Below are 25,752 nucleotides of genomic sequence, written 5' to 3'. Positions count from 1 at the left end.
TTGGAGTCAGATTGATGAAAACAGTTTGTCGATGGTTAAATCCATGCCTCAGAGAATTCAAGTGGTTATAAATTTAATTATTCCATAATATTTTGCTCAGATTTGAGTGATTCCATATTTGTTTCCTCTGCTTTGCAATTGACTACAGTTTTTTTTTTTTTTTTTTTTTTTTTTTTTTTTGTGTTTTTCGTTTTTTTTTTTCTACACAATTAAACAATTGAATGCACATTTTCAAGATTGGTGATTCCATACTTTCAGTGGTTGTATGACACATGTACCTGGTTTCCAGGTCTTTGTAAAGTAAGACAAATGCACTTCGTTGAAGTCTGGTGTCAAAGAATAAGGAATCTGCATGTGCACCTGTGCCAAGCTCAAGATATGAACTACCATTATTCCCTATGGACAGGATATGCAAGATTTAAAGAGCAGCAGGGAATGCAATACATGATAAACAATGCAAAAAAAATTGATGTTTCTTTGTCTTAATCATACAGTAGAGGACACAGGCTGGATATTCATAGACCCTGGGTTATACTGTAAACTAGTCCATTTTATTTAGCATAATTTTGCTGGACCTCGATAAGGAACTGGCGACACCGACGAGTAAGACAGATTTAACCTGTACTGGACTGATCTGAAGCCTAATTTTCCACAGGTTTCCGAAATAGTTCTACGATAAAATTGTAAGGGGACAGGGAATTTGTGTATATTTTCTCGTGTAGTGTTTTTTAAACTTGGCATTAAAAATCAACTTTCAGGTGTCTGCACTCTAACCTTCCCTTCACTTAGAAAAATCTCGAAGTGCCTGGACACAGTCTAGGCCAAGGTCCTTTCTTCAGAAAACAAAATTAATTGTTTTAAGATCTCATGCTTGGATCCAAAGATCTAAGACATCCTCAATGAAATTCCCTGAAGGTTATGGGCCTCAAGTCATTTGAAGCCTTCACTGAATTCCATTCAAAGCCTCTCCATTGTAAAAACTTGTTGTCCTGGAACAGGGACACTTTTTCTCTTGACCTCCCAATGCTCCTCTCCAGTCAAGCAAGGAACCCTCTAGCTTGGTGGGTTTCCTATCCAGCCTTGACATTTGGGAAGTCATTTGTACCCCACCAAGGAGGGTGGATGACAGATATCTTCCTCACAGCAAAGCTCACTGTTCAACATCCTGGAACTTAAAGCAATAAAGGTAGCTCTGAGTTTACTGGACTCCCATTCGGTGTCACTTGATCAAGGTAAATTCAGACAATGCCCCAGCAGCCTTCATGGCAGAAAGCCTGATTATCTCATAGGTGGAGAAACACTGTCCAGCCCTCCCTGCTGTTTACATCTCAACAGTGGATAATTGGAAGGTGGATTAACTCACTCCTGGACCAAGGGAAATGGGCTTTTCATCCTGACATCTTCCGTCTCCTATGTTAGAAATGGATCTCTCCAGATGTGGACATCCTGGCCTCGCAGTAAAAGTTACCTATTCGTAGCCAGGCCAAGGATCCTCTAACACGGACATTGGTTGCTCTGAAAATTCCCTGGAGCCTATTCTAGTTTATAAACTTTTCTTCCATTCCAAATTTTGGCTCTGCAAAATAGAACAAGAGAAAAGATTCTAATTGCACCAAACTGGCCCAAGTGAATGTGCTGCACAGACATAATCAAACTTATAGGAAATTACCCCTGGTCTCTTCCAAACAAGCCAAAACTTCTGTCTCCGCACTCCTGCTCCAATTTGCTTCTCAGTCCTTATCTTTAACGACATGGCTGTTGAAACCTAGGTCTTGATTGACACTGATGTCTTTTTGGTGCCATCTTTCACACATTGCTCAAAGCCAGAAAAGCCGTTTCCAGAATAGAAAACCTTCTTTGACATGTGTGAACAGACACTTCAACCCCAGAGTACACTCTGTGCCTTGCATTCTGGCCTTCGTACAGTTAGGAACTGACCAGAATTTGGCTTTCGGTAAGGGACACGTTTTGGCCTTATCCATTTTGTTTTTGAAAAACCTTTTGGCTCAAGTTTCCCTTGTTAAAAAAAAATAATAAAAAAAAACTTTATTTGGGTGTTTCTCAATTAGACCACCCTTACATCACCATGTTCTTCCTGGAATCATTAATTGGTTCTCTCCCCTGCAGGAACTACCCTCTGAACTAATCGGGGAAACTTTTTTTTTTTGTTTTGTTTTTTTGGGTGATCTTTCCTACAAAGTGGCTGCCTTAGTGGCCATCATATCTACCAGCGATGTCTCTGAAATGGCAGCCCTCTTTTAACCACTTCGCGCCAAAGGACGTCATATGATGTCCTGGACTTTGAGTGGAGATATCCCACTACAGCTACAGACATCATTCAGATATCCATCTTTTCAGCCGGCGATTCTGTGCACCATAAGAACGATCATAGCGGCAATTCCACCGTTTGATTGTTCTTATAGGTGACGGAAGGGGACATCCCTCCCGCCGCCATCCGGTGCTTCTCCGGGCTCTCCCGTGCCATCGGGGACCGGGAGAAACGATCTGCCGGCGCCGGATGGAAAGCAGAGATGTTTTTTGACCGTTGGTGGCCAGGGCGCGACGTTATGACAGCACGCCCACATACCCGGAAGTAAACAAAACCGCAATAGCGGCTGTTGGCATGAGATCTGTGTGTGTTTTTTTTCACAATCTCATGCTTTCCGGCCTGGAAGAGATGTGGGGTCTTATTGACCCCGCATCTCTCCATAAACAGTACCTGTCACAAACCATTCCTATTACAAGGGACGTTTACATTCCTTGTAATGGTAATAAGTGATACAAAAAAAGCTGTAAAAAAATAAATAACAATTTTTAAAAACGCCCCTGTCCCCAGTAGCTCGTGCTCAGAAGCGAACACACATGCAAGTCCTGTCCACATATGTAAACGCTGTTCAAACCACACATGTGAGGTATCGCCGCATACGTTGGCGCGCCACCAACAATTCTAGCACTAGACCTCCTCTGTATCTCTAAACTGATAACCTGTAAAAAAAAAAAAATCTCCATAGGCGACGCTTAATTTTTAAGTACTGAAATTTGGTGCCATTCCATAAGTGTGCGCAGTTTTAAAGCGTGACATGTTATCTATTTACTCGGCGTAACATCTTTCACATTATACAAAAAAATTTGGCTAACTTTACTTTTTGTTGGGTTCTGAGTAATTTTCTAGCAAAAAAAATATTTTTGCATGTAGAAGAGGAGTGCCAGAATAGACCCGGTAAGAAAGTGGTTAAGGAGGCATTCCTGATCCTTCACAAAGACTAATGTCACAGCAGGGAATATTCCCTCATCCTTTAAATGTGTGGATTTTTTTTTTTTTCGTTCAACCCACTGGGGTTACAGACTGGTAGGTGTTTACAGGGCATTCAGACATTAGGTCTGCTTCCAAGGTTTTCAAGGCTTCTACCTGTTCTTTGTTCATTTTACAAGTTCTACCAGGTGGATGTTGTAGCTTCTGCAAAAGCTTTTGGCCACAAGGTAGCGCTTTAAATTGGGTCTGTTGACCGTGTTATTGTTGGGCCTGTTGGCACAGTTTACATTGTTGCTTATTCGTTGTTTAGAGATGTCAGAGTTTATGAATATCCATCTTGCACAGTACGATAAAGAGAAAAAATTGACTTGCCTGTACATTTTGTATCTTGGGGTACAGTACACAAAATACCCTCCCCCTCCTGTTCCTATTTTACTCTGCATTGCTTTCTACAAAACGCTGAGTGGGGTAAGGTTATAGCCATACACCCAGGGAGTCCTTTCCAGCAAAGGTTTGCCAGTGTCCAGTCACCTTAAGATCGCATTATCTAACCCAGTGTCTATGTATTCAGCCTGTTCTGTACTGTACTCCAAGATGTGCAATTTTCAAGTAAGTCAAAATTCCTTTTTTTTTGTTCAGGACGTCATCATTCTACAAGGTCAGCGCTATGTTCCTTTTTTTATAATATAAGCACAGGGTTAATATTTCAACAATGGATTTCATGTGAATAAATGGAGCCCTTCGTCTGAGAGACATGTTTGTGTGCCCAGGGAGTGATGGGTGTTCTTTCAACTGTCCTGCAAGAATCAATGACGGTCTGAGAGATGCAGCGCCTGTACAAATTGTCCCACATTAAAGTGGTTGTAAACCCTGTTACACCGCTTTTACCTACAGGTAAGCCTATAATGACGCTTACCTGTAGGTACCGTGAATTTCTCCTAAACTTGCACAGTTTAGGAGATATTCACTGTATCCTCATGTGATGTCATTGGCACATGCGCACTGAAGAAACGGCCTGATTGTGCCGTTTCTTCAGTACCCGTGCCGTGACTAGCGACTTCAACGGCACCGGAAATAACTTCGGGAGACACAGCGCCGGTCACAGCAGTATGCTGGGACCGCTGCAACAGCTTTGATCTAAGGTAAGTACTTCATAATGAGCTAGTATGCGATTCATACTAGCTCATTATGCCTTGGAAAAAACGCAGGATCCTGGGGACAAGGTATGTAACCTGGAACAGGATCCTAAGATGCAATCTCGAGTGTGGCTCGGGGTTACCGTTAATGGTACGGAAATTTAACCCCAAGCCACACTTGGAATTACAGCCAGGGAGGTTAAAGTGGTTGTAAACCTCGGTGATGGAATCTGAGCAAAGCACATATCTGCAGTGTTTACTTATCGCTCTCCAAAGCTCAATGTGGGTTCTCTCTGGTGCGTTGTTCCTCTGTTATCAGCATGAGAAATTTTCCCAACACACAAGATAAACGTGAGTTGGGAGGGGAGAGCTCAGAATTGAGCTGGTCTAGTCCCAACATCGTTCCTTCTGTGTTGAGGTGGGGGTGTGCCGTTCCTCCATGCAGCACTTGCACACTGTAACTGCAGTATCTCCACTATCTGCTCTATGCTGCAGACAGATTTTTAACAGGGTCTGCCCTTTAGAAAGGGTGCAGAGGAAAAGGCTGCAGATAAACAAGTAAAACCTATTTAGAGGATTTCTTTCATCTCTGTATCATCTGAGGCTGTTCACTTCTTCACTGAGTATATGTGAGGGTTTACAGCCACTTTAATGCTTAAAGCGTATCTTAACCTTAACATCCTCCTCCCATGCTCATCTCCAGGATTTCTCCAGAGCCTCTCCCATCCTCTGGAACTCACTACCCCAACCTGTCCGGCTATCCCCTATTCTTGCTACCTTTAGGCGATCCCTGAAAACTCACCTCTTCAGGGAAGCTTATCACGTCTCCAACTAAACTTTTACCACTTCATCAGCTCATTCCCCACAGTTACAAACCTTTTGTATCACCTGCCTCACCCTATTGGATTGTAAGCTCTTCTGAGCAGGGCCCTCTTAATCCTTTTGTATTTTATTGTAACTGTATTGTCTCCCTTTTATATTGTAAAGCGATGCATAAACTGTTGGCGCTATATAAATCCTGTATAATAATAATAATGACATAAAACATTTGTACAATTAAAGTTTAGCCGTGCTTAACCACTTAAGGACCGCCTCCTGCACATATACGTCGGCAGAATGGCACGGCTGGGCACAAGCACGTATATATACGTCCTGTACTTGTACCCAGCCGTGGGTCGCCGGCGCGCGCCCGCGACCTGGTCCGAAGCTTTGGGACCGCGGGTCCCGCGGACCCGATCGCCGCTCGAGTACGGCGATCAGTCCCCGGAGCTGAACGGGGAGAGCCGTGTGTAAACACGGCTTCCCCGTGCTTCACTGTGGCGGCGTATCGATCGCGTCATCCCCTTTATAGGGGAGACACGATCGATGACGTCACACCTACAGCCACACCCCCCTACAGTTGTAAACACTCACAAAGTGAACCCTAACTCCTACAGCGCCCCCTGTGGTTAACTCCCAAACTGCAACTGTCATTTTCACAATAAAGAATGCAATTTAAATGCATTTTTTGCTGTGAAAATGACAATGGTCCCAAAAATGTGTCAAAATTGTCCGAAGTGTCCGCCATAATGTCGCAGTCACGAAAAAAATCGCTGATCGCCGCCATTAGTAGTAAAAAAAATAAAAATGCAATAAAACTATCCCCTATTTTGTAAACGCTATAAATTCTGCGCAAACCAACCGATAAACGATTATTGCGATTTTTTTTTTTTTACCAAAAATAGGTAGAAGAATACGTATCGGCCTAAACTGAGGGAAAAAAAAATTATATATGTTTTTGGGGGATATTTATTATAGCAAAAAGTAAAAAATATTGCATTTTTTTCAAAATTGTCGCTCTATTTTTGTTTATAGCGCAAAAACTAAAAACCGCAGATGTGATCAAATACCACCAAAAGAAAGCTCTATTTGTGGGGAAAAAAGGACGCCAATTTTGTTTGGGAGCCACGTTGCACGACCGCGCAATTGTCTGTTAAAGCGACGCAGTCCCGAACTGTAAAAACACCTTGGGTCTTTAGCCAGCATATTGGTCCGGGGCTTAAGTGGTTAAATGGGGTGTCTTCAAAGTTTTTTCTTTTTTTCCAGACCGAACATTATTAGCAAGTACCGGAAAAAAACGATTTTCTTGTCACTTTTTTGTGAGCACAAATGGCCTTCTCCACTTTGTGTAAACTACCAATCACATCACTCTCTAAAGTTAGAAAGTCCAGCATGTATGCCAACTATGGATCACTCAATAGATGCAGTATATATGTGAATGTAGCCGCTTGGACGAAAATTTGACTTTGAACATGTCTGCCTTTATTTCTCTTACGTAAACGACTAATCCTTCCACTCAGCATGTAACAGAGATAAACAATGTTTTTGCTTCCAGTTCATTTCATAGGAGGTGATAAGGACGCTGCATTTTTTGCAAGATCTAGAGATATTATTTGTACTTGCTAAAAATGTTCTTGGCCTGATAACTTAAACTAATGTAGCCACCACATTTAAGTAATGATGAGCTGCAATATGACATTTTTGATCTTGAGTTTGGTTTATTTAAGTAGTCTGTTTTAGGTCTCGTGCACGTTTTAAATGCTGTCAAATGCACAGTGCCTTTCCACTCCTTTGAGGCTATATACAGCTACCAGTAAGAGTGAGTGACTGCACAGCCGCATGTCCGTCATACTCGTGTAAATGCTGGCTGCTTCTGCATCAGCATTTGGGGCCCAATCACCTCAAACCGTGGTGCAGAAAAGAATGGTCCCATGCATGTTTCCGCACCGAATATGAACTCTGCCTTGTGAGAGTGTGCAAGTGTCAATGAATTGGATTATTGTCACCCCAAAGGCTGGATTTGCTGCATTTGTCAGCCAAATCACATAGTGCCGCAGTATCTTGGGGTTTGGTGCAGCATTTTCTGAAAAAGTAGTGCTTGAATACTACTTTCGTTTCCCAGTAAGTTTTGCAGCCCATTCAAATACATGGACTGTCAAAACTGGAGCGTGTGCATTCTGGGGTGAACTGGCCCTTTACCCTTGCAAATTTACCACTTTTTTGAGTTTGCATGCAGAAGCAGTTGCCATTTATACTAGTACATCTGCATATAGCATTTTACTTCTATTGATGGTTGTAGAATCTGAAGAAAAGCACCAGGATTTTTTTTTTATTGCATATATGTGTGTCTGGTGTGAGGCCTTAAGGAAATTCTAGAAAACTTGACCTGTCTGTGGTACTTGCTGGAATATACACTGTTGTAAAATGTGCGTCATTGGAAAATGGTAGAGGCATTGGATTTTAAGCCACTGAACCCAAATAGGGAAAAGAAAAAAATGTAACAGTTATATCCCGGTAAATGGTTTTCAGGGAAATATTAAAATAACACAACAGTGCTTATTTAGCAAGTACTGCAACATTAGGGCTCATGCAGAGAAGTATGGTGAGGAGGCGCAGGTGATGTGTACAGCCAACCCTAGAAGTGAATGACTGTATGCGGGTGAACATCTATGCTTTCTTGCATTGTCACTTGCGAAAGAGGTATTTCCTGAAGACAGAACTTTCACATTCGGAAATATGTCATACGTGCATGCGCTTGTAAATACAGATACAAGAAAGCAAATGTGTATACCTGAGTACAAGCACAAACAGCCATGCACTTTTATGGCCAATAGTATGCACCACCCACAGCTCCTTGGAGAAGTGTTTTTACACTTGAGCTCATTTGCACTTCTTACTGTCCCATGAGCATGCATGAGCCCTTAATGTTGTCTTTTACAGACTAATACTTTGCAATTTCCTGGTAAATTTCATGACCGCTTATGCAGTAGCAAGACTTGCTGACCTACATAATTTTATAATCGAAGATGGCTAATTTAAACTTTCTTTTTCAACATCTTAGTGTGTGGACTTGAGTTGCAACGAACTGAGTGAAATTACATTGCCTGAAACTCTCCCTCCCAAGCTACAAGAACTGGACTTGACTGGCAATGCACGGCTGCTGTTGGACCATAAAACCCTGGAGCTGCTTAAGTGAGTGGCCTTTGCTTTGTCATGTGATTTTCCACTTCATATTGCAGCATATGACAATACATTAGGGAAAAGCATACAATACAGCTGGGGGCAAACACTACTTTTACTAGGAAAAACTGTATGGCATAATTGAACAGTTATGTAATGATACCTGGAACGCAATGTGAACCGAACAGACAAGTGTAATGTTGCTTTCCGACCTTCAGTGCCTTTCCTGAGGACAAATTGCATAAGTGGTCATGTTTCTTTTATCCTGGTGGGGGGGGAAATGGTAAATGTTGTATCTAGCAGTGTTGTATGTCTACATTGTATTATTCTCCAAGCCAACCTGCAATTTATTTTAAATATGTTGAAACACAAGATGTGCATTACGGTCTTTGGCTAAAAAGCCTTCCCCTTTTTGTATGCCTCTGAAATTTGTTATTTAGAATCTAGATAGACCTAACTTTAGGATTAAAGCATTGCCTTTAATAAGTGATTCCAACATTGAATGGGTGCACATACATTTTGTGGTTATTAATGGCTGACATTTTTTGTTTATCCATTTAGGCTGTATTAATAGATTCAGGTAGTCCTCTTGTCACTTGGGGCTTGCTTATCACACTGACAGTGAATATTGTATGCATGTGTAAAACCTGGACAATGCATGTGGAAGGTAGTAATCACCACTATAACCGTGATCGCCACTAGCATTCGGGTCCCAAGTGCAGCGGCTGCCCTGTTAGCACAGGAGGTCTCACTCAGCACAGGCAAACCCTTTACAACCACTTTATGCTACAGGTAAGCCTGTAGGATATGTCCTAAATCTGCACGGTTTAGGAGATATCCCCTGTCCCCTGCATGTGCCGATGTCATTGGCACATGCGCACTGGGGCAAACTGAAGCAATGGCAAGTATGTGCCATTGCTTCAGTCCATGTGCAGTACTGGCGGTTCCCGCACGCATGCATCACAGCTCCGGCCAATCACGGCGCCGGATCCGCGATACCTGGACATAGGCACCTGGAGAGATGTCGGCCAGAGGACGGCTGCAGGAGCTTCGGATCTGAGATAAGTAATACATAAGGAATTAGTATGCTATGCATACTAGCTCATTATGCCTTTGTCTTGCAGGTTTTTTTTGTTTTTTTTCTTGTGGTTTACAACTACTTTTCGAGAACACTTTGATGGATCAAAAAACACTGCCTTAGGAAAGTCCAGTTGTGGCACCCTTTTTATTTCTATACAATCTTGAGGTACCCCATTCAAAAATGTAAAAAACTGAACTAATAATTTCACACTTTGCTGCAGCATCCATACACATAGGACATCCAATATTAGAGGTGATTTTTTCTTAAAAAGCAATAGACATTTGCACACTGGTATGGACTAGTATTGCAGTGTTTCTCTTCACCCACAGGCAATTTTTAGGCATTTTTTTTTTCAAGGCACCCCTAAAGAACCATAAGTCACTCTCTGGTTGAAAAAAGACCTAAGGAATACAAAACCTTCCCTGAGTTGATGAGGTGGGCTGGGCTTAAAGAGATACGTACAGGTACGTGATTGTGCCCAGCCGTGCCATTCTGCTGACGTATATCGGCGTGAAGGGGTCCTTAAGTGGTTAAATGGTCTCCTGTCTGGTTCAGTAGGAATCACAATCATGGGAAAGACTGCTGACCTGACAGTTCTGCAGAAAACCATAATTTCCCTCCATAAGGAGGGAAAGCCTCAAAAGTTAATTTCAAAATAAGTTGGATGTTCCCAAAGTGCTGTATCAAAGCACATTAATAGAAAGTTACGTTGAAGGGAAAAGTGTGGAAGAAGGTGCACAAGCAGCAGGGATGACCGCAGCCTGGAGAGGACTGTGAAGAAAAGGCCATTCAAAAGTGTTGGGGACTTTCACAAGGAGTGGACTGAAGCTGGAGTCGGTGCATCAAGAGCCACCACACACAGACGGATCCTGGACATGGGCTTCAAATGTCATATTACTTTTGTCAACCCACTCCTCAACAAAGTCAGAAGAGTCTTACCTGGGCTAAAGAAAAACAGACCTGGTCTGTTGCTCGTTGGTCCAAAGTCTTTTCTGATGAGAGCAAATTTTGCATCTCATTTGGAAACCAAGGACCCAGAGTATGGAGGAAGAATAGAGGCACACACTGCAAGATGCTTGAAGTCCAGTGTGAAGTTTCCACAGTCTGTTGATTTGGGGAGCCATGTCATCTGCTGGTGTTGGTCCACTGTGCTTCATTAATTTTGCGGTCAACGTAGCCGACTACCAGGAAATTTTGGAGCACTATGGGGTTGCTGACTTCATTTTCCAGCAGGACTTGGCACCTGCCCACACTGCCAAAAGCACCAAAACCTGGTTCAATGACCGTGGGATTACTGTGCTTGATTGGCATGAAAACTCGCCTGACCTGAGCCCCATAGAGACTCTGGGGCATTGCCAAGAGAAAGATGAGACATGAGACCGAACAATGCAGAAGAGCTGAAGGCCGCTATTGAAGCATCCTGGTCTTCCACAACACCTCAGCAGTGCCACAGGCTGATAGCTTCCATGCCACGCCGCATTGAGGCAATAATTGCTGCAAAAGGGGCCCAAACCAAGTACTGAGTACATATTCATGCTTATACTTTTTTGAGGTCCGATATAGTTCTATGTACAATCCTTGTTTTATTGATTGCATGTAATATTGCAATTTTCTGAGATTGTGGATTTGAGGTTTTCATGAGCTGGAAGCCATAATCATCACAATTATGACAAATCACGGCTTGAACTATCTTGCTTTGCATGTAATATTAGTTTCACATTTTTAAGTTGCATTAGTGAAATAAATGAACTTTTGCACAATATTCAAATTTTTCGAGTTACACCTGTAGATGAATATGTTGCTATATAACGTGCTCTTCAAAGAAAAGTCCACATCTCAAAGTGTCAAAAAGAGAAAATCCATGAGTGCTCTTATTGTGAATTAAACAACATCCATGCTTTAAATGATGCTCTTCTCAAACAAGAAAGGAATTATGCGCCTCTTACCAGAAGTAATGGATCCCAGATGATGGGGATCACACGCGCTTTGTTACAATTACAAATCGGCTGCTATATTCGACCTCAAAACTAAGTAGGAATGTTCCCTCTTAGTGAGATATGGATATAACCTGAATACTAGATTATCTCATATGTTCCTGGTTCCACTAATCATCCTCTTAAATGTGCTCTCCAGCACACAGATTTCAGGAAGGAAGAGACTTTATAGTGCAGTATGTAAAAACTAACATTTTGTTTAAAATATATTGCTCTTACAAGAAATCAAACGTAAAAAGGCAGATAAGACAAACGGCCACGGACCTCGTCCTGCAGGCTGGTGCATGGTGATGTCCGATAATAAAGCTCCACCCGATGACTTTCCCAGGAAGAGCATTGACTGGGAACGGAGGCTGTGAACCCTTTCATTCCCAGTCTATGCTGCTCATGGAGAAATCGCGTTGGGTGGAGCTTTATACTGTGACGTCACCACACACCAGCCTGCAGAACGAGGTCCGTGGCTGTTTGTCTTATCTGCCTTTTTACGTTCTCATATTGCACTTGCAAGAAATCAAATGTAAAAAGGCAGAAAAACACAGCCGCGGACCTCGTCCTGCAGGGACGGAGGCTGGGAACGGAGGAGATCACAGCCTCCCTTCTCAGTCGATGCCTCTTACGGGGAAAGGCATCGGGTGGAGCTTTAGTCTAACATCAGCATGCACCAGTGCAATATGATATTTTAAATGTCAGTTTTTACGTACTGCACAATGAAGTCTCTCCCTTCTGGAAATCTTTGCCGAAGAGCACATGTAACAGGATGATCGGTGGAACCAGGAACATATATCTCTTATACAGGTTATATCCATATCTCACTAAGGGGGATCATTCCTCCTGGAGTTTTGAAGTGGAACATCGCAGCTGATTTCTTAATTATAATAAAGCGTATGTGATCCCCATCATCTGGGATCCATTCCTTCTGGTAAGAGGCACATAATTCCTTTCTTGTTGGAGAGGGCCGCATTTAAAGCATGGATGTTGTTGAATTCACAATAAGAGCCCTTATGGATTATAATTTTTTTCTCTTTTTGACACTTTCAAAAGTGGACTTTTCTTTGAAGAGCACTTTTATATAGCAATATATTCATTTACATAGGTTGCACACTTATTTTTTGCATTTATGTCTTAAAGCCTAACTCCAGGTTTCATTTAATGTCCAATGGTTAATTTGAGCCAAGCTAGTTCAAAGGAACTATTTCTTTCACTAATGCATGCACCCGCTCTGAGCACTGTGTATATATAGGATCAGCTACATACAATATACAGCGCTGTGTTTAGCGGCAGCACTGGGAATTCCTGTCCTGTTCCTAGACAAAATTAAGTCTGGTTGGGTGCTGATCACAGAAAACGTTGTATTTTATGAATAAATTACAAGGCTTCCTTGGCTGAGTCCGAAAAGTGAGCGCATGATGTCTGTCTCAGCCAATCAGGGGAGGCCTTGTATTAATTCATAAAATGCAAAGGTTCCTGTGAAATGGAAGATCAGCACTCTGTTTTGTTGCAGGAATAGGACATTTGAAGTCTTTGTGCCGCTGCTGGAACACAGCGCTTTATACTATATGTAGCCGTTTATATAGAGCTTTTCAGAAGGTGCATGTATTCGAGAAGGAAATGGTTTGTTTGGACCATCTTGATCCAAGTGAAATATTTTGTTAAATCCTGTAGTCAGGCTTTAAAGCGGTAGTTCACCCCCCCCCCCGACACATTTTACCATCGAGACAGGCATTGTAGCGCGAGCTACAGTATGCCTGTCCCGATTTTTTTAACCCCGTACTCACCTTGTACTCGGACATCGTAGATTTCGGCTCCCGCGGGGAATGGGCGTGCCTATGGAGAGGGAGGATGATTGACGGCCGGCCCTGGCACGTCACTCTCCCCGAAGACAGCCGGAGCAGGTCTCGGCTCTTCACGGCGCCTGCGCACAGGCTATGCGCACGCGTCGTGAAGACCAAGCCTATTTCGGCTATTTCCGGAGAAGCGTGACGCGCCAGAGCCGGCCGTCAATCATCCTCCGTCTCCATAGGCACGCCCATTCCCCGGTATCTTCGATGGACGACTACAAGGTGAGTACGGGGGTAAAAAATTCGGGACAGGCATACTGTAGCTCGCGCTACAATGCCTGATTTTAAGGTAAAATAAATTTTTTTTTTTTTTTTTTCCGTCGATAGGGTGAACCCCCGCTTTAAAAAAAAAAAAAAAGCCTTTGTAAACCGTTCTCATTTACAGACAGGCTCTTTGAATTATTGCGTTTTTGGTTTTCTTTTCTATTACAAGTGAAGGGGTTAAGTATCCCAACTGCATGTAACCTTTTATTTACCTGTTAAACTAGTCAGTGAGGCAATCCCTTGTTGAAAGATTCCTCAGCAGCAGTCATTAAAGGTCACCTTGGTGGAATTTTACACAGGACTCTTGTTATGAGTTCTTCTTTATGCAGTTCCTGACTGACACAGCAAAAACTGAATTGGCGTTTTGTAAATTACAGTAGATATAAAGTCTACACACCCCTTTTAAAATTTTGGGTATCTATGATGTAATAAAAACAGACAAAGATAAATCATTTCAGAACTTTTTTCACCTTTTAACGTGACCTATAGACTGTACAACTTGGTTGACCAACAAACGGAAAACTTTTAGGTGGAGGGAAGTAAAAAAAAAATATCTATATCTATATCTATATATATATATATATATATATATATAATAGTTGAAAAATGTGTGCACACCCTTAACCACTTTAGCCTGGAAGGATTTACCCCCTTAATGGGTTACTAAACCTTTTTTTTTTTTTTTTTTTAAATAACAAACATATACTTTCCTCCTCCTGTGCAGTTTGTTTTGCATAGTGGCCCTGATCCTCCTCTTCTGGGTTCCCTGCAGGGGGGTGGGGACTGGGCTGGGGTACTGGTGGCTCCTCCTCTTGAGAGTCTCATCAGAGAAGCGTACTCCTTCGAGACACCCATTCGGGCACGCACCCAAGTTCTGCTGCTGCGTCTTTAGACATGCAGCATACCTTGGCCCTACATATTCCCACCCCCCCCCCCCCCCCCCCGGCTTCACTGAGTTTGATTGAGGAGCCAATGGCTGCGCTGCTATCAATCTATCCAATCAGGACACGATACATTAGCCAGAGCTGGTTAGCTCATTCCCGACGGAATTACAGGGCTTGGGTAAGTTCAAGGGGGCTCAGGGGGGCTGCTGCATGACAGGAGGTTTTTCGCGTTGATTCATTGACGCATTTCACCTTAAACCTTGAGGGTTTACAACCTCTTTAACTAAACACTTCAATACCCGCCTATAGTCATACAACATTCTGGGCTTTGTGGGGGGATATCTGAATGATGCCTGCAGCTAGAGTCATCATTCAGATATTATTCGTTAGTGCCGGCGATTCTGTGCAACAAAAGAACGATCATAGCGGCGGTTCCGCCGCTTGATCGTTCTTATGGGCGGCGGGAGGGGACAAACCCCCCCCCCCTCCCGCCGCCATCCGGTGCTTCTCCGGGCTCTCCCGTGCCATCGGGGGCCCGGAGAAAGAATCGTCCGGCGAAGGCAGGAAGCATAGAGATGACTGGTGACCAAATGGTCACCAGTCATCTTTATGACCGTCGCAGGCCCGGGCGCGATGTGATGATGTCACGCCCAGGTACCTGTAAGTAAACAAAGCCGCGATTGCAGCTAGTAAGCAACACTAATCATGAGATTGTGATTTTTTTTTCACCGATCTCATGCTTTCCAGCCTGGAGGAGAGATGTGAGGTCTTATTGACCCCGCATCACTCCATAAAGAGGACCTGTCACACACATTTCCTATTACAAGGGATGTTTACATTCCTTGTAATAGGAATAAAAGTGAAAACAAAAATGTATTAAGTGTAAAAAAAAAAATAAGTTAAAAAAATATAAAATAATAATAATAAAAAAAAACCCGCCCCGGTAGCTTGCGCGCAGAAGCGAACACACACGTTAGTCCCGCCGACATATGTAAACGCAGTTTAAACCACATATGTGAGGTATCGCTGCGTGCGTTAGAGTGCCAGCAACAATTCTAGCACTAGATCTCCTCTGTAAATCTAAACTGGTAACCTGTAAAAAAATTCAAAGCGTTGCCTATGGAGATTTTTAGGTACCGAAGTTTGGCGCCATTCCATTAGTGTGCACAATTTTAAAGCGTGACATGTTGGGTATCTATTTACTCGGTGTAACATAATCTTTCATATTTTCCAAAAAAAAGTGGGCTAACTTTACTGTTTTTAAATTTTTTTAAATTCGTGAAACAATCCCCCCTGAAAAAAGGCGCTTGAAAAATTATTGCGCAAATACCGTGCAAGATAAAACTTTGCAATGACCGTCTTTTTTTTCCCTAGGGTAGTGAATGTAATTTGGGGGTAGTGGCGCTGCCTCTACCTCACCCCCTGTGTATAATAGGGTGGGCAAGGACCCAAACTTAAGGTTTCTATAAATGTGAGCTACTAATAAGTGAACTAAAAATAATAGTTCAATATGTGAACCTCCACTTAAAATACTCGTGTGAAAGTAATAAATGTGTCAGGTGTGTTGGAATATATCAACGAGTAAATGCTGTGACTTGTGTGTGAATCTATATAAACCTTGGCAGGTGTATGCAAACCTGTCATCACACTACCACCCGCATTGACAATATTATTCCAACATTGGAATATGCTATAATCAAGTGAAAAGAAAATGTACAAAGTAAAACCAATAAAATAATTAGGTGCAGAAATAATAATCCAATTGCAACTTCAATATTGGGCTAGATGATACACCAGGCAATAAGTCGCATAAAAGAAATCGCATGGAGATAAACAATAATCTCTAGTGAGAAAGTTCAATTGTTCCAATCAGGACTTTAAAAATACGGAATCTTGCAGTGAGGAGAAGTGTTCCTATATCACAGGAAAGGATTCGCAGTGGTCCCGGTGCACCCCCACAAGGGTCCCCACTCACCAGATCCAAATCCCCGTCAGGGGTAAACGGCATGTAATCTAGGTCTCCTAGATTTCCACTGCCAATATGCCTCAGTTTAAGAAAAATAAAAGACTTGGAACCTTTCTAGATCTGGTCCAGGAAGATCTGGAAAAGATTAACTGGCATACCAAGACTACAGGCAATCCATCCCCTGATGAGCGGAGAGCACTCAAGGAACTTCGAGCAGCCGACCAAACTATAATAAAACCCAGTGATAAAGGTGGTAACGTGGTGCTTCTATCGGTGGATATGTACGAAAGGGAGGACGCCTCCTTTCCGACCAAGCCACATATAGAAAACTTGACCACAATCCCTTTGTTGATCTAGTTGAAATCATCAATGACAAACTTTTCTTAGCATTTGAAGTGACTCTTCTAACTAAAAAGGAATTGGAATATCTCCAAGTTGAGCACTTCAATTTCCCCACATTCTACATCATTCCCAAAATTCACAAACAGGATAGTCTCCCTGGGAGACCAATTGTGTCAGCCATCAGAGGCCCTTTAGAAAGTTGGCAAGTATATAGACTGTCTGATTAAAGAACTGGTTGTATTGCTGCCATCTTATGTCCGTGATACCGGAGACGTCCTGAATAAAATCTCTGACCTGGTGCTCCCCGAAGGGTCTCTCCTGGTGGGTATCGACGTAGAATCTTTATATATGTCTATACCACATGAATGGGCCATACTGGCTGTACATCACTTTTTGGACCAACGGTTCCCAACTATGGGAGCACAAAATGAATTTGTCCTCGAGCAGCTGGAATTGGCTTTAAAGAATAATTTTTCTCTTCTCAAATCAATTTTTTCAGCAACTCTGCGGTACATCAATGGGAGCCCCCTGGGCTCCAGCATACGCGTGCTTCCATCTGGGATGGTGGGATGGCTAAGGTACATCGACGATATTCTGATGGTATAAACGGGCACTGAGGCGTCGCTTATTGAATTTATGGATGAACTCGGGAACAATACCCGCAACATCAGACTCGCCTATGTGGCAGATTTACATGAGATTCCCTTTCTTGATCTGTCTATCAGAATAGAAAATGGTAAATTAACTACCCAGACTTCGAATTCAGGATTACCATCGCGAATCTGAATCCCTCTATCGGAGATTCCGTGAACGTGGGTACTCCCATCATACTTTACGTCGAGTTAAGAGATTAGCCGGTGAAAGGGTCAGGGCGGACCTACTTGGGCCCCAAGATTTAGAGAAGAATGCCCCAACGGGACCAGTGAGGTTCATTACCCCATATGGGACTCGGTGGCAAAAAGTTAGATCGGTCCTGTCCCAGCACTGGCATATTTTGACCCGATGCGAGACTCTCAAAGGCATAGTGGGGGACAAACCCTCCATTACTGCCAAAAGAGCGAGAAACCTTCGGAATGACCTAGTTCAATCTGAGTTCAGGCCTGTTCCCGATAGAAGCTGGCTCACGAACATGCCCCGGGTAACTGGCATGTTTGCATGTGGTCACTGCAGCACATGCAAATATGTGGACCGCTCTAAAACATTCCATACCTTACAAAACACTATACACATTTTTAATAATAAATGGTCTCCCTGGATTGAGCATTCCCCCCTGTTCTTTAACGCAGTCTAGACTCCCCTCGTTTGTCATATTTTATTTGATATGGTCTGATTTCAGCCTTTGACACTGTTTTGCCGTCCTTTAACATGTCTGCTAATATGGATAATATTTGAAACCTTTATGCGATATACTGGATTGTCGACTCCTTCTAATTTCTCATATGAGTTGACCCTCATTTTGTATCTGCATTGCTTGTATGGATTTGTACCACCACCTATTTCTTTAATAAAAGTTTGTAAACAAAAAAAAAAAAACATTTAGAGACTCAGAGTCTAGACAAACATTTGAAATTAGATCCTTTTATAAACTGTACCACCGCCCGGGTCCTCTACATTCTGTAATGTCCCTGCCACAAACTCTATATAAGCAAAACTAAACGCCAGTTAAGAGTAAGATTCGGGGAACATCTTAAAAGCATTAAATCAAAGGAGGATACACCTATAGCGCAACATTTCCTCCAATTTCATCAGAGTAAAACATCTGGATTGACTCTCAAGGGATTCTATGCCCGCGACCTCCCAGAACGGAGAGGAGACTATGACACGGTCCTCCTCCAAAAAGGAAAAACGTATGGATCTTTTGCCTTCAGACCCTTGAGCCGAAGGGCCCCAATACTGAATTGAGCTTCAAAATCTTCTTAGAGCCATAAATTGACTTTATAGGCCCTTGTCTCAGACGTAGCACACATTGTTCCCTTGCCTGTTCTATTGACACGGGGGGGTGAAAACATGTGCCACACATCCTTTTATACACTGCATGACAGTATACAACATATAATAACCTTAATACTGTCTGTTGTGCTTTATGCATTCCATCTATTGTCCCTATGTGATAATAGGTGACTAACCTCAGCAACTGTTTTACAGATCTGCTTTTAGGCTTTTAACACTAATGTCATCAGTATACTTGCTAACAATGCCAGCCCTAAATGAATCCCCCCCCCCCCCCTTTGACTTGATTTCTGTAGACATTAAAGTATTATGTATATAAGTGAATGGCGCTGCAAATAAATATTCAAAATGTAATAGCAACTGTCTTTATGCTAAATTGCCGTCCACTCATTTAATCAAACAGATTCATCTGTCTATTTACAAACTGCAATTTTAGTTGTGGCCACTAGATGGCAATATACAATTAATGTGTCTTTGGGTCCTGGTTTTTGATTGGCTAATCGACCCTATTTAATGATCACAATAACCCAGGCACAACATCCAGACGAAGTGACCGGTCTAGGTCACGAAACTAGTCGATGTACGATGCTTTTGCTACCCGACGACCACTGCTATGTTTACTGAAAGCCCCATAGTGTCAGTGTTATGCTCCTGTGAAACACGGAAGTGCTACAGCTTACCTTAATCTGTGGTTTTGCTTTCCTGGATCTCGAGTGCCATCTAATGGTCACTGGAGGAACACTCGTTCTAATTTTGTACCAGGAAAGACACCTTACATCTCTACACGTGTTTACAAACGCCGACTGTGTCTGCCAGGACTGCCTGAACATCACACAAGTAGACAGCTCCACCGAATGGCTTGCAGACACTTTATGGAGTGAACTGTGTCAGACTTCAGTAAGGGTAAGAACCCTCTATACATCACAGGATTTCATGATCTGCATGTGGGAACAATCTTGTGACACTACATAGGATATATATTCCTTTTGAACTAATCACCAGTTGATTGTATCCCCCCTCCTCTCTAGCCTGCATTAACACTGAGACTATTTATTGTGTCTATGCTGTTTCAAGCTGAACCTGCAGTCTAACGAGTCTAAGGGAAATGTATTACCTTCCAAGCAGCAAAATCACTTCATCTTACTTCATATTGAGGTTTGATAATTGCTTCAAGTTTGGCAGTGACGGCGATATCTATTCCCTGTATATTCATGGCAGCCACATGCCTTTATGAATGGACCTGTTTGAGCCTATTTTGCATAGGGTGCGCTTAAGGACTATTTTTTGTTTGATTTTTATCAATTTGAGATCTTGCAATTTGTTCCAGAGCATTTAGAGACATCCAGCAATCCATTGAGCACTTCCTGGACACTTTCCTTAAACTGATCGGCTGTACACATTCAATATGTGTGTTTGAATTTGCATCTGCTTCCCCCTTTTTTTCATCCAAATTAGTGGGGTCAGCCATATATATTTTTTGGCAGCGATCAGTTTCCATATTGGAGGTTTGTGTTTATCTCCTCAGTCAGTAGCGGTTGGTCTGTCTTTTAGCAAACTTTTAACCATACAACGTTGTCATTTTGCATGTAGCTTTTATAGATGACTCTACATTGGAGGAACAAGTCCCACTCGGGAGGCCTTTGTACCACCCCAGTTGGACCTGTATATATTAAACTGTGTATGTATTCATCAATAAAGTTTATCATTCCATCTGACCCGGTTGCTGATTCTCCCTCAATGACATTGAGACCTTGGTCTCATCCACCTCTTCTCTTTACCCGAGATGTTTAGTAACATAATGGGGTTAAGAAAACAATAAGTACAAAAAGAGCAAATAATTGCTACTGTAAGGGGTTCATTTTTTTTTACTGTGGGACAGTGAAAGTAATATTTACAGTAGCGATTTGCTTTTCTGTACTATAAAGGGCTAATTTTTGTTTATTTAACCCCATTATGTTACTGGCCGATCGATTATGAAAATTGTAATTGATTAATTTCATAATCTATTAGTTGTTTCTGCCCTAATTACCTATAACCTGTAAGAAATGTTGCTTTATCAGTTGTCCTGTCTTTATCTTGTCACAGCAGTAACATTCGATGTTTCAAAGTGGATCAGCCTTCATGTGGATTCTCTGCCAGTGAAGCATCTGGAGCCCCTGCTGTTTGGAGCCATGGATATGCGGAGGCCTCAGGAGTCAAGCAAAAGTATGTTTATTGTCATGCAAACACACAATGAGTCTCCAGCAGCTTGGGCTACATTGTCCAGACTGAACATTTTTAAACAGCACAACTTTTCTATTCAGATAATAAAGGTAGAGTTTGATGTGTATTATTCAGTGGTGCAGAAGAGGGGGCCCAGCAGTTCAATTAGTTATGTTCCTCTAACGTTCACAAGGCTTTAAGATTTTGTGTGGTCACTGAATTAAAATGTAGCCATGGCTGTCATTTCCGTCACTAGAACCGGTCACAGTCCCTACCCCTGTAAGTCTTAGTACATAGGCATCATGCTCCTCATTCTTTAAAATAATCCCACATGGGGCAGATAACACCTGTTGCTATATTTACATGTGACATTTTTAGACTTTTAACAGTTTAAGAAATGTCTTATTTGAGACTTGTATTGCACTTTGCATTCAAATGTGGAAATGTATGATGCACTTTAAATCTTTCGAAATTGTGTTTAGTCACATGAAACCCAAGTCTGGAAACAGCAGAGGGGGTCACAACATCAGATATTACCATGCCCTTTCTTATTTTTCCTTTGTTGGCTGTAGTTGCTGTGAGACCCAGTGTAAGCGATGCGGTCTGACTTCATAGCATACTGCAAGTACAGCCCCACATTTCATCTGCATTCATTGATGGCTGAAAAGTTCTGCTTTCAAGTGTCAGTACAGAATGATGTAAGCTAGAAGGAATGTTAACTGCTTGTCTGCCACCTGCTCTAGAGGGCTTCACAAAACTGTTCCCACAGGACCCATCCAAACAACCTCCTCTTGCACTTGTTATAGAATTGAAAATTTGGTAACATAAATTTGAATAATGTTGTGCATAGTACTCATGAAAAATGTATACATATTTTGTTTTAAGATTGATATTGGGGTTTTCTTTTATTTTTATGGGTATTCATTAAAGGCGATTTATCAAAACTGGAGCAACCATAGTTTTGGTGCATATGTGTGCGTGAAATCCAATCTGATCCCATCTTTATTTTTAAAGCCTAAAGCCCCCTCTGCACCCCCCCAAAGTAAAACCACTGTGTATTGGTAAAGCCAATCTTAACCTGCTAGTCCTTTTTCTAGTGATTTAAAAAATAAAAAACAATTTAAAGATTTTCTTTTGTTTTTTAACGGTGTTGCAACTGAAGAGCGTACATTACACATGCAAGGAAAAGAGCGTTGCTATACACAATTGGCAGTACAGAATGATGGTATACTGGTTTAGACCTCATGCACACAGGGTGACAAAAATGCCACTTTTAAGGGCACTTGACATTTTCTTTTTCGGTCTCCAAATGCCCCTCTATGTTAGCCTATGTGTCCATGCACTAACAGGCAGAAAAAAACATCACTTGCACATTCAGTTTTGGCAGAAAAAAAAAAAAACGCCCAACAAGCCTTAACGCTAGTTTAGCTTTTGAGTGTTCATTTCAGTATCCAGAATAAACAGTATCCAGAGTAAACTGATATTTTGGCCAATGCTAAAGTTTTTTGATAAATTCCCCCCATTTTGTATTGTGTAGATGATATTTATATAAATGTCTGCTCTGAAATAATTAAATTTCTTCTTTTCTTCAGGTTATGTGTTGCCTCCCTTTTGGTTAACAACTTCTGCGATAACCGAGAAGCAGTGTATGGTGTGTTTGATGGAGAGCGTAATGTGGAAGTGCCTAGCTTGCTACAATGTACTATGTGTGACATATTGGCAGATGAGCTTCAGAAGACTAAGAGTGAAGAGGAGTACATGGGGAACACCTTCCTGGTTATGCAAAGGTAATCCCGATACATTTCCACGTCTCACCATAGTTCAAAAGGAAAGTGGATCAAATGATTTCACTTTTCACTTGAAAAATTAAAGCGTGTGAACCTAGCCTTAAAACCAAAGAAAATTTGTAAGGTTGGGGGACTTGGTGAGTGTATCTCACCTCACAGGGTAAGAGGGGGAAGGAAGACTTTAAACATTTATATTCAGATAACTATGCAGCTTAACCACTTAAAGCGGGGGTTCACCCTATAAACAAAAAAAAATTAAAATACATTTCTTCTAGCATAAAATTAGGCATAGTAGCGTGAGCTACAGTATGCCTGTCTTGATTTTTTTCGCCCGGTACTCACAGTGCAATCCTCTATAGAAGATTCCGACTCCCAGCGGGGAATGGGCGTTCCTATCCAGACGGAGGATGATTGACGGCCGGCTCTGGCACGTCACGCTTCTCCGGAAATAGCCGAAATCGGCTTGGCTCTTCACGGCGCCTGCGCATAGTCTGTGCGCAGGCGCCGTATAGCGCCGTGAAGAGCCGAGACCTGTTCCGGCTGTCTTCGGGGAGCGTGACGTGCCAGAGCCGGCCGTCAATCATCCTCCCTCTGGATAGGAACGCCCATTCCCCGCGGGGAGTCAGAATCTTCTACAGAGGATTGCACTGTGAGTACCGGGCGAAAAAAATCAAGACAGGCATACTGTAGCTCGCGCTACTATGCCTAATTTTATGCTAAAATGTTGCTATGGAGGGTGAACCACCGCTTTAAGCCCTGGAAGATTTGCCATTAGATCAGGCCATTTTTTTGCGATACGGCACAGCGTCGCGTTAACCGACAATTGCGTGGTTGTGTGACGCTGTACTCAAACACAATTGTCCTTTTTCCCCCACAAATAGAGCTTTCTTTTGGTGGTATTTGATCACCTCTGCGGTTTTAATTTTTTTGCGCTATAAACAAAAAAAGCAACAAATTTGGCAAAAAAATAAAAAAATTTGGGGGAAACAATTATTTTTTTGCTATAATACCTAAAACAACATTTTGGAAAAAAAAAATTTCTTGGATGTATTCTTCTACATATTTTTGGTAAAAAAAAAATCTTAAGTGTGTATTGGTTTGCGCAAAAGTTATAACGTCTACAAAATAGGGGCTATATTATTGACTAGTAATTGCAGCGTTCTGCGTTATTGGGATTGCTGCGGACAGATCGGACACTTGACACTTTTTTGGAAGCATTAACATTTATACAGTGCTAAACATAGCCACTGATTACTGTATAAATATATAAGGAGTTAACACTGGATCAAGGGCAATGTGTTACCTTGGGAGTGTTTCTAACATGGGGGGGCTGCCTGGGGGAGGAGACTGATTGTTCCTAAGCAGTAGGAACAACTGAACAGTCTCCTCACCCCTGACAGAACGGAGATCTGTCTGTTTACATTGACAGACCTCTGTTCTGTCTCAGGAGCGATCCCAGGTGCCTGGTAGACATTGCGATAGTCGGGCACGCGCATCGACTCCGGCGTTGCGCACGCCCCCCCCAGTGCTCTTAAAGCGGCCAACGTACAGATATGAATGCTCTCCCAGGGGAGCTAACACTGGCCCTCAAGCAGGTTAATACAGTTTTAATATAAATTTTACTAATTCACATACTGAATTCATATACTGTGTGTGTGTGTGTGTGTGTGTGTGTGTGTGTGTGTGTACATTTTTCCCTCCACATGCATGTACAGGCAGATGAAACTGTCCAGCAAAATGGACACTTTTACGAACTAGAACACACTAACACTGCTGGGCGTGCTTGATTGGGTTGCAGAGACATTGTCTCAAGTAGTCTTCCAGGGCAGCATCTGAGAAAGGGCTCCTCCCACCTAAAACGGGAAACTTATCATCCACCATTTTAAAAAGCTGACGCATATCTGTGCCTCAAGTTCTTGTGTTTCCTCTGAACCAACAGGTTCAGGGGATACCTCCCTTCAGTCCCCCTCCAACGCTCTGGTGCAGCAGCAAACCGTGCTGCCTGTGGCGTCTGCGGGATTCCATCTGATCTCCACACTCCTCTCCCCTGCCTGGGTGGTCAGAGGGGTGTAGCAAGATGGTGTTGGGTGAGCCCAGGATGCCGATCGCTTCACCTCCGGTGGGCTGGTGAGGCACCTCCAGTGACACAGTTCTGCCCGGTGCTTTAACTTCCGAAAGATCAACTCTTAGTAACCTGGACACAGCATCTCCTCCAGGAAGAAAGGGTGACGCGCAAATCACAGGAAGAGTTGTGTCCACCCATACCTCTATCAGGATGGCTGGGGGCGGGCCGGAGCAGGGGCAGGGAAGTTGCATCCTCCTGTTCTTCAGATCCTGCAAGCCAGGACAGCTCCAAGGCAAGCCAGAGCATGCACAGGCCACCTCTGTACTTACCAACCACTATTCACTCAAGGTTACTAGTAGTATGCAGCAGGCTATCTGTACCCCTCTCGCACTGCAGGCAGGGCCGGAGCAGGGGTAGGAAAAGCTTTCAAGAATCATTTGTTGGATGTTTTACTTGAAGCTGATCATGTGGGATGCTGCACCATCCTGCCCTGCAGAGCCTGCGAACCAAGACTTCACAAAGGTGAGCCAGAGCATGCTGAGGCCCATTTCTGTTCTTGCCTAACCACTATGCACATAATGCTAATTGGTGGTAGCAACGATTTTTTTTTTCCAATCATACTTAAAAGGCTAAGACCAGCGGCTTGCATTCCCTCACTTTAGTAGGTGCTTCTTGTGAGGGCAAAATGGCAGCCAGCTGGGCCAAAAATCTTTTCTAAAAGTTCATAAGCAAACCTGTGGCAAAAGAATCCCTGGAAGGCTTAAAAGGATTAGTCTCCTCTGTAAAAGAGATGTCTGCCACCTTCCTCTCCCTTCAGTCTAGGGCTCAATCGGGTTGCTTGATTTTGGGTGGATCCTGCAATGTAAAATTAACTGGCTCTTGGACTAGTCCCCTATGCAAGAGCTGTATAGACAAACCTGTGCTTAATGACTGCTTGCTATCACAGGAAGGTTGTGTACTTCTGACTTCTGGCTACATTTCCAGGCTCAGT

At 42.7% G+C, this 25,752-nt stretch overlaps 1 protein-coding gene across 2 annotated transcripts in view; it reads left to right on the top strand.

The window, feature by feature from the left end:
* Positions 1–25,752, top strand: part of PHLPP1 (PH domain and leucine rich repeat protein phosphatase 1) — a 190,022-nt gene that overhangs the window by 144,159 nt on the left and 20,111 nt on the right. For both annotated transcript variants that reach the window (XM_040353600.1, XM_040353599.1), the window contains 3 exons: positions 8,270–8,400; positions 20,793–20,912; positions 22,502–22,696. In XM_040353600.1, the coding sequence (XP_040209534.1) occupies positions 8,270–8,400; positions 20,793–20,912; positions 22,502–22,696 (446 nt within the window). The remainder of the gene's footprint in view (positions 1–8,269; positions 8,401–20,792; positions 20,913–22,501; positions 22,697–25,752) is intronic.

The sequence above is a fragment of the Rana temporaria genome, chromosome 5 (genome assembly GCF_905171775.1).
Source record: "Rana temporaria chromosome 5, aRanTem1.1, whole genome shotgun sequence".
Lineage (NCBI taxonomy): Eukaryota > Metazoa > Chordata > Amphibia > Anura > Ranidae > Rana > Rana temporaria.
Note: the sequence above shows the minus strand (reverse complement) of the source record. Positions and strands in the feature narration are given on the sequence as shown.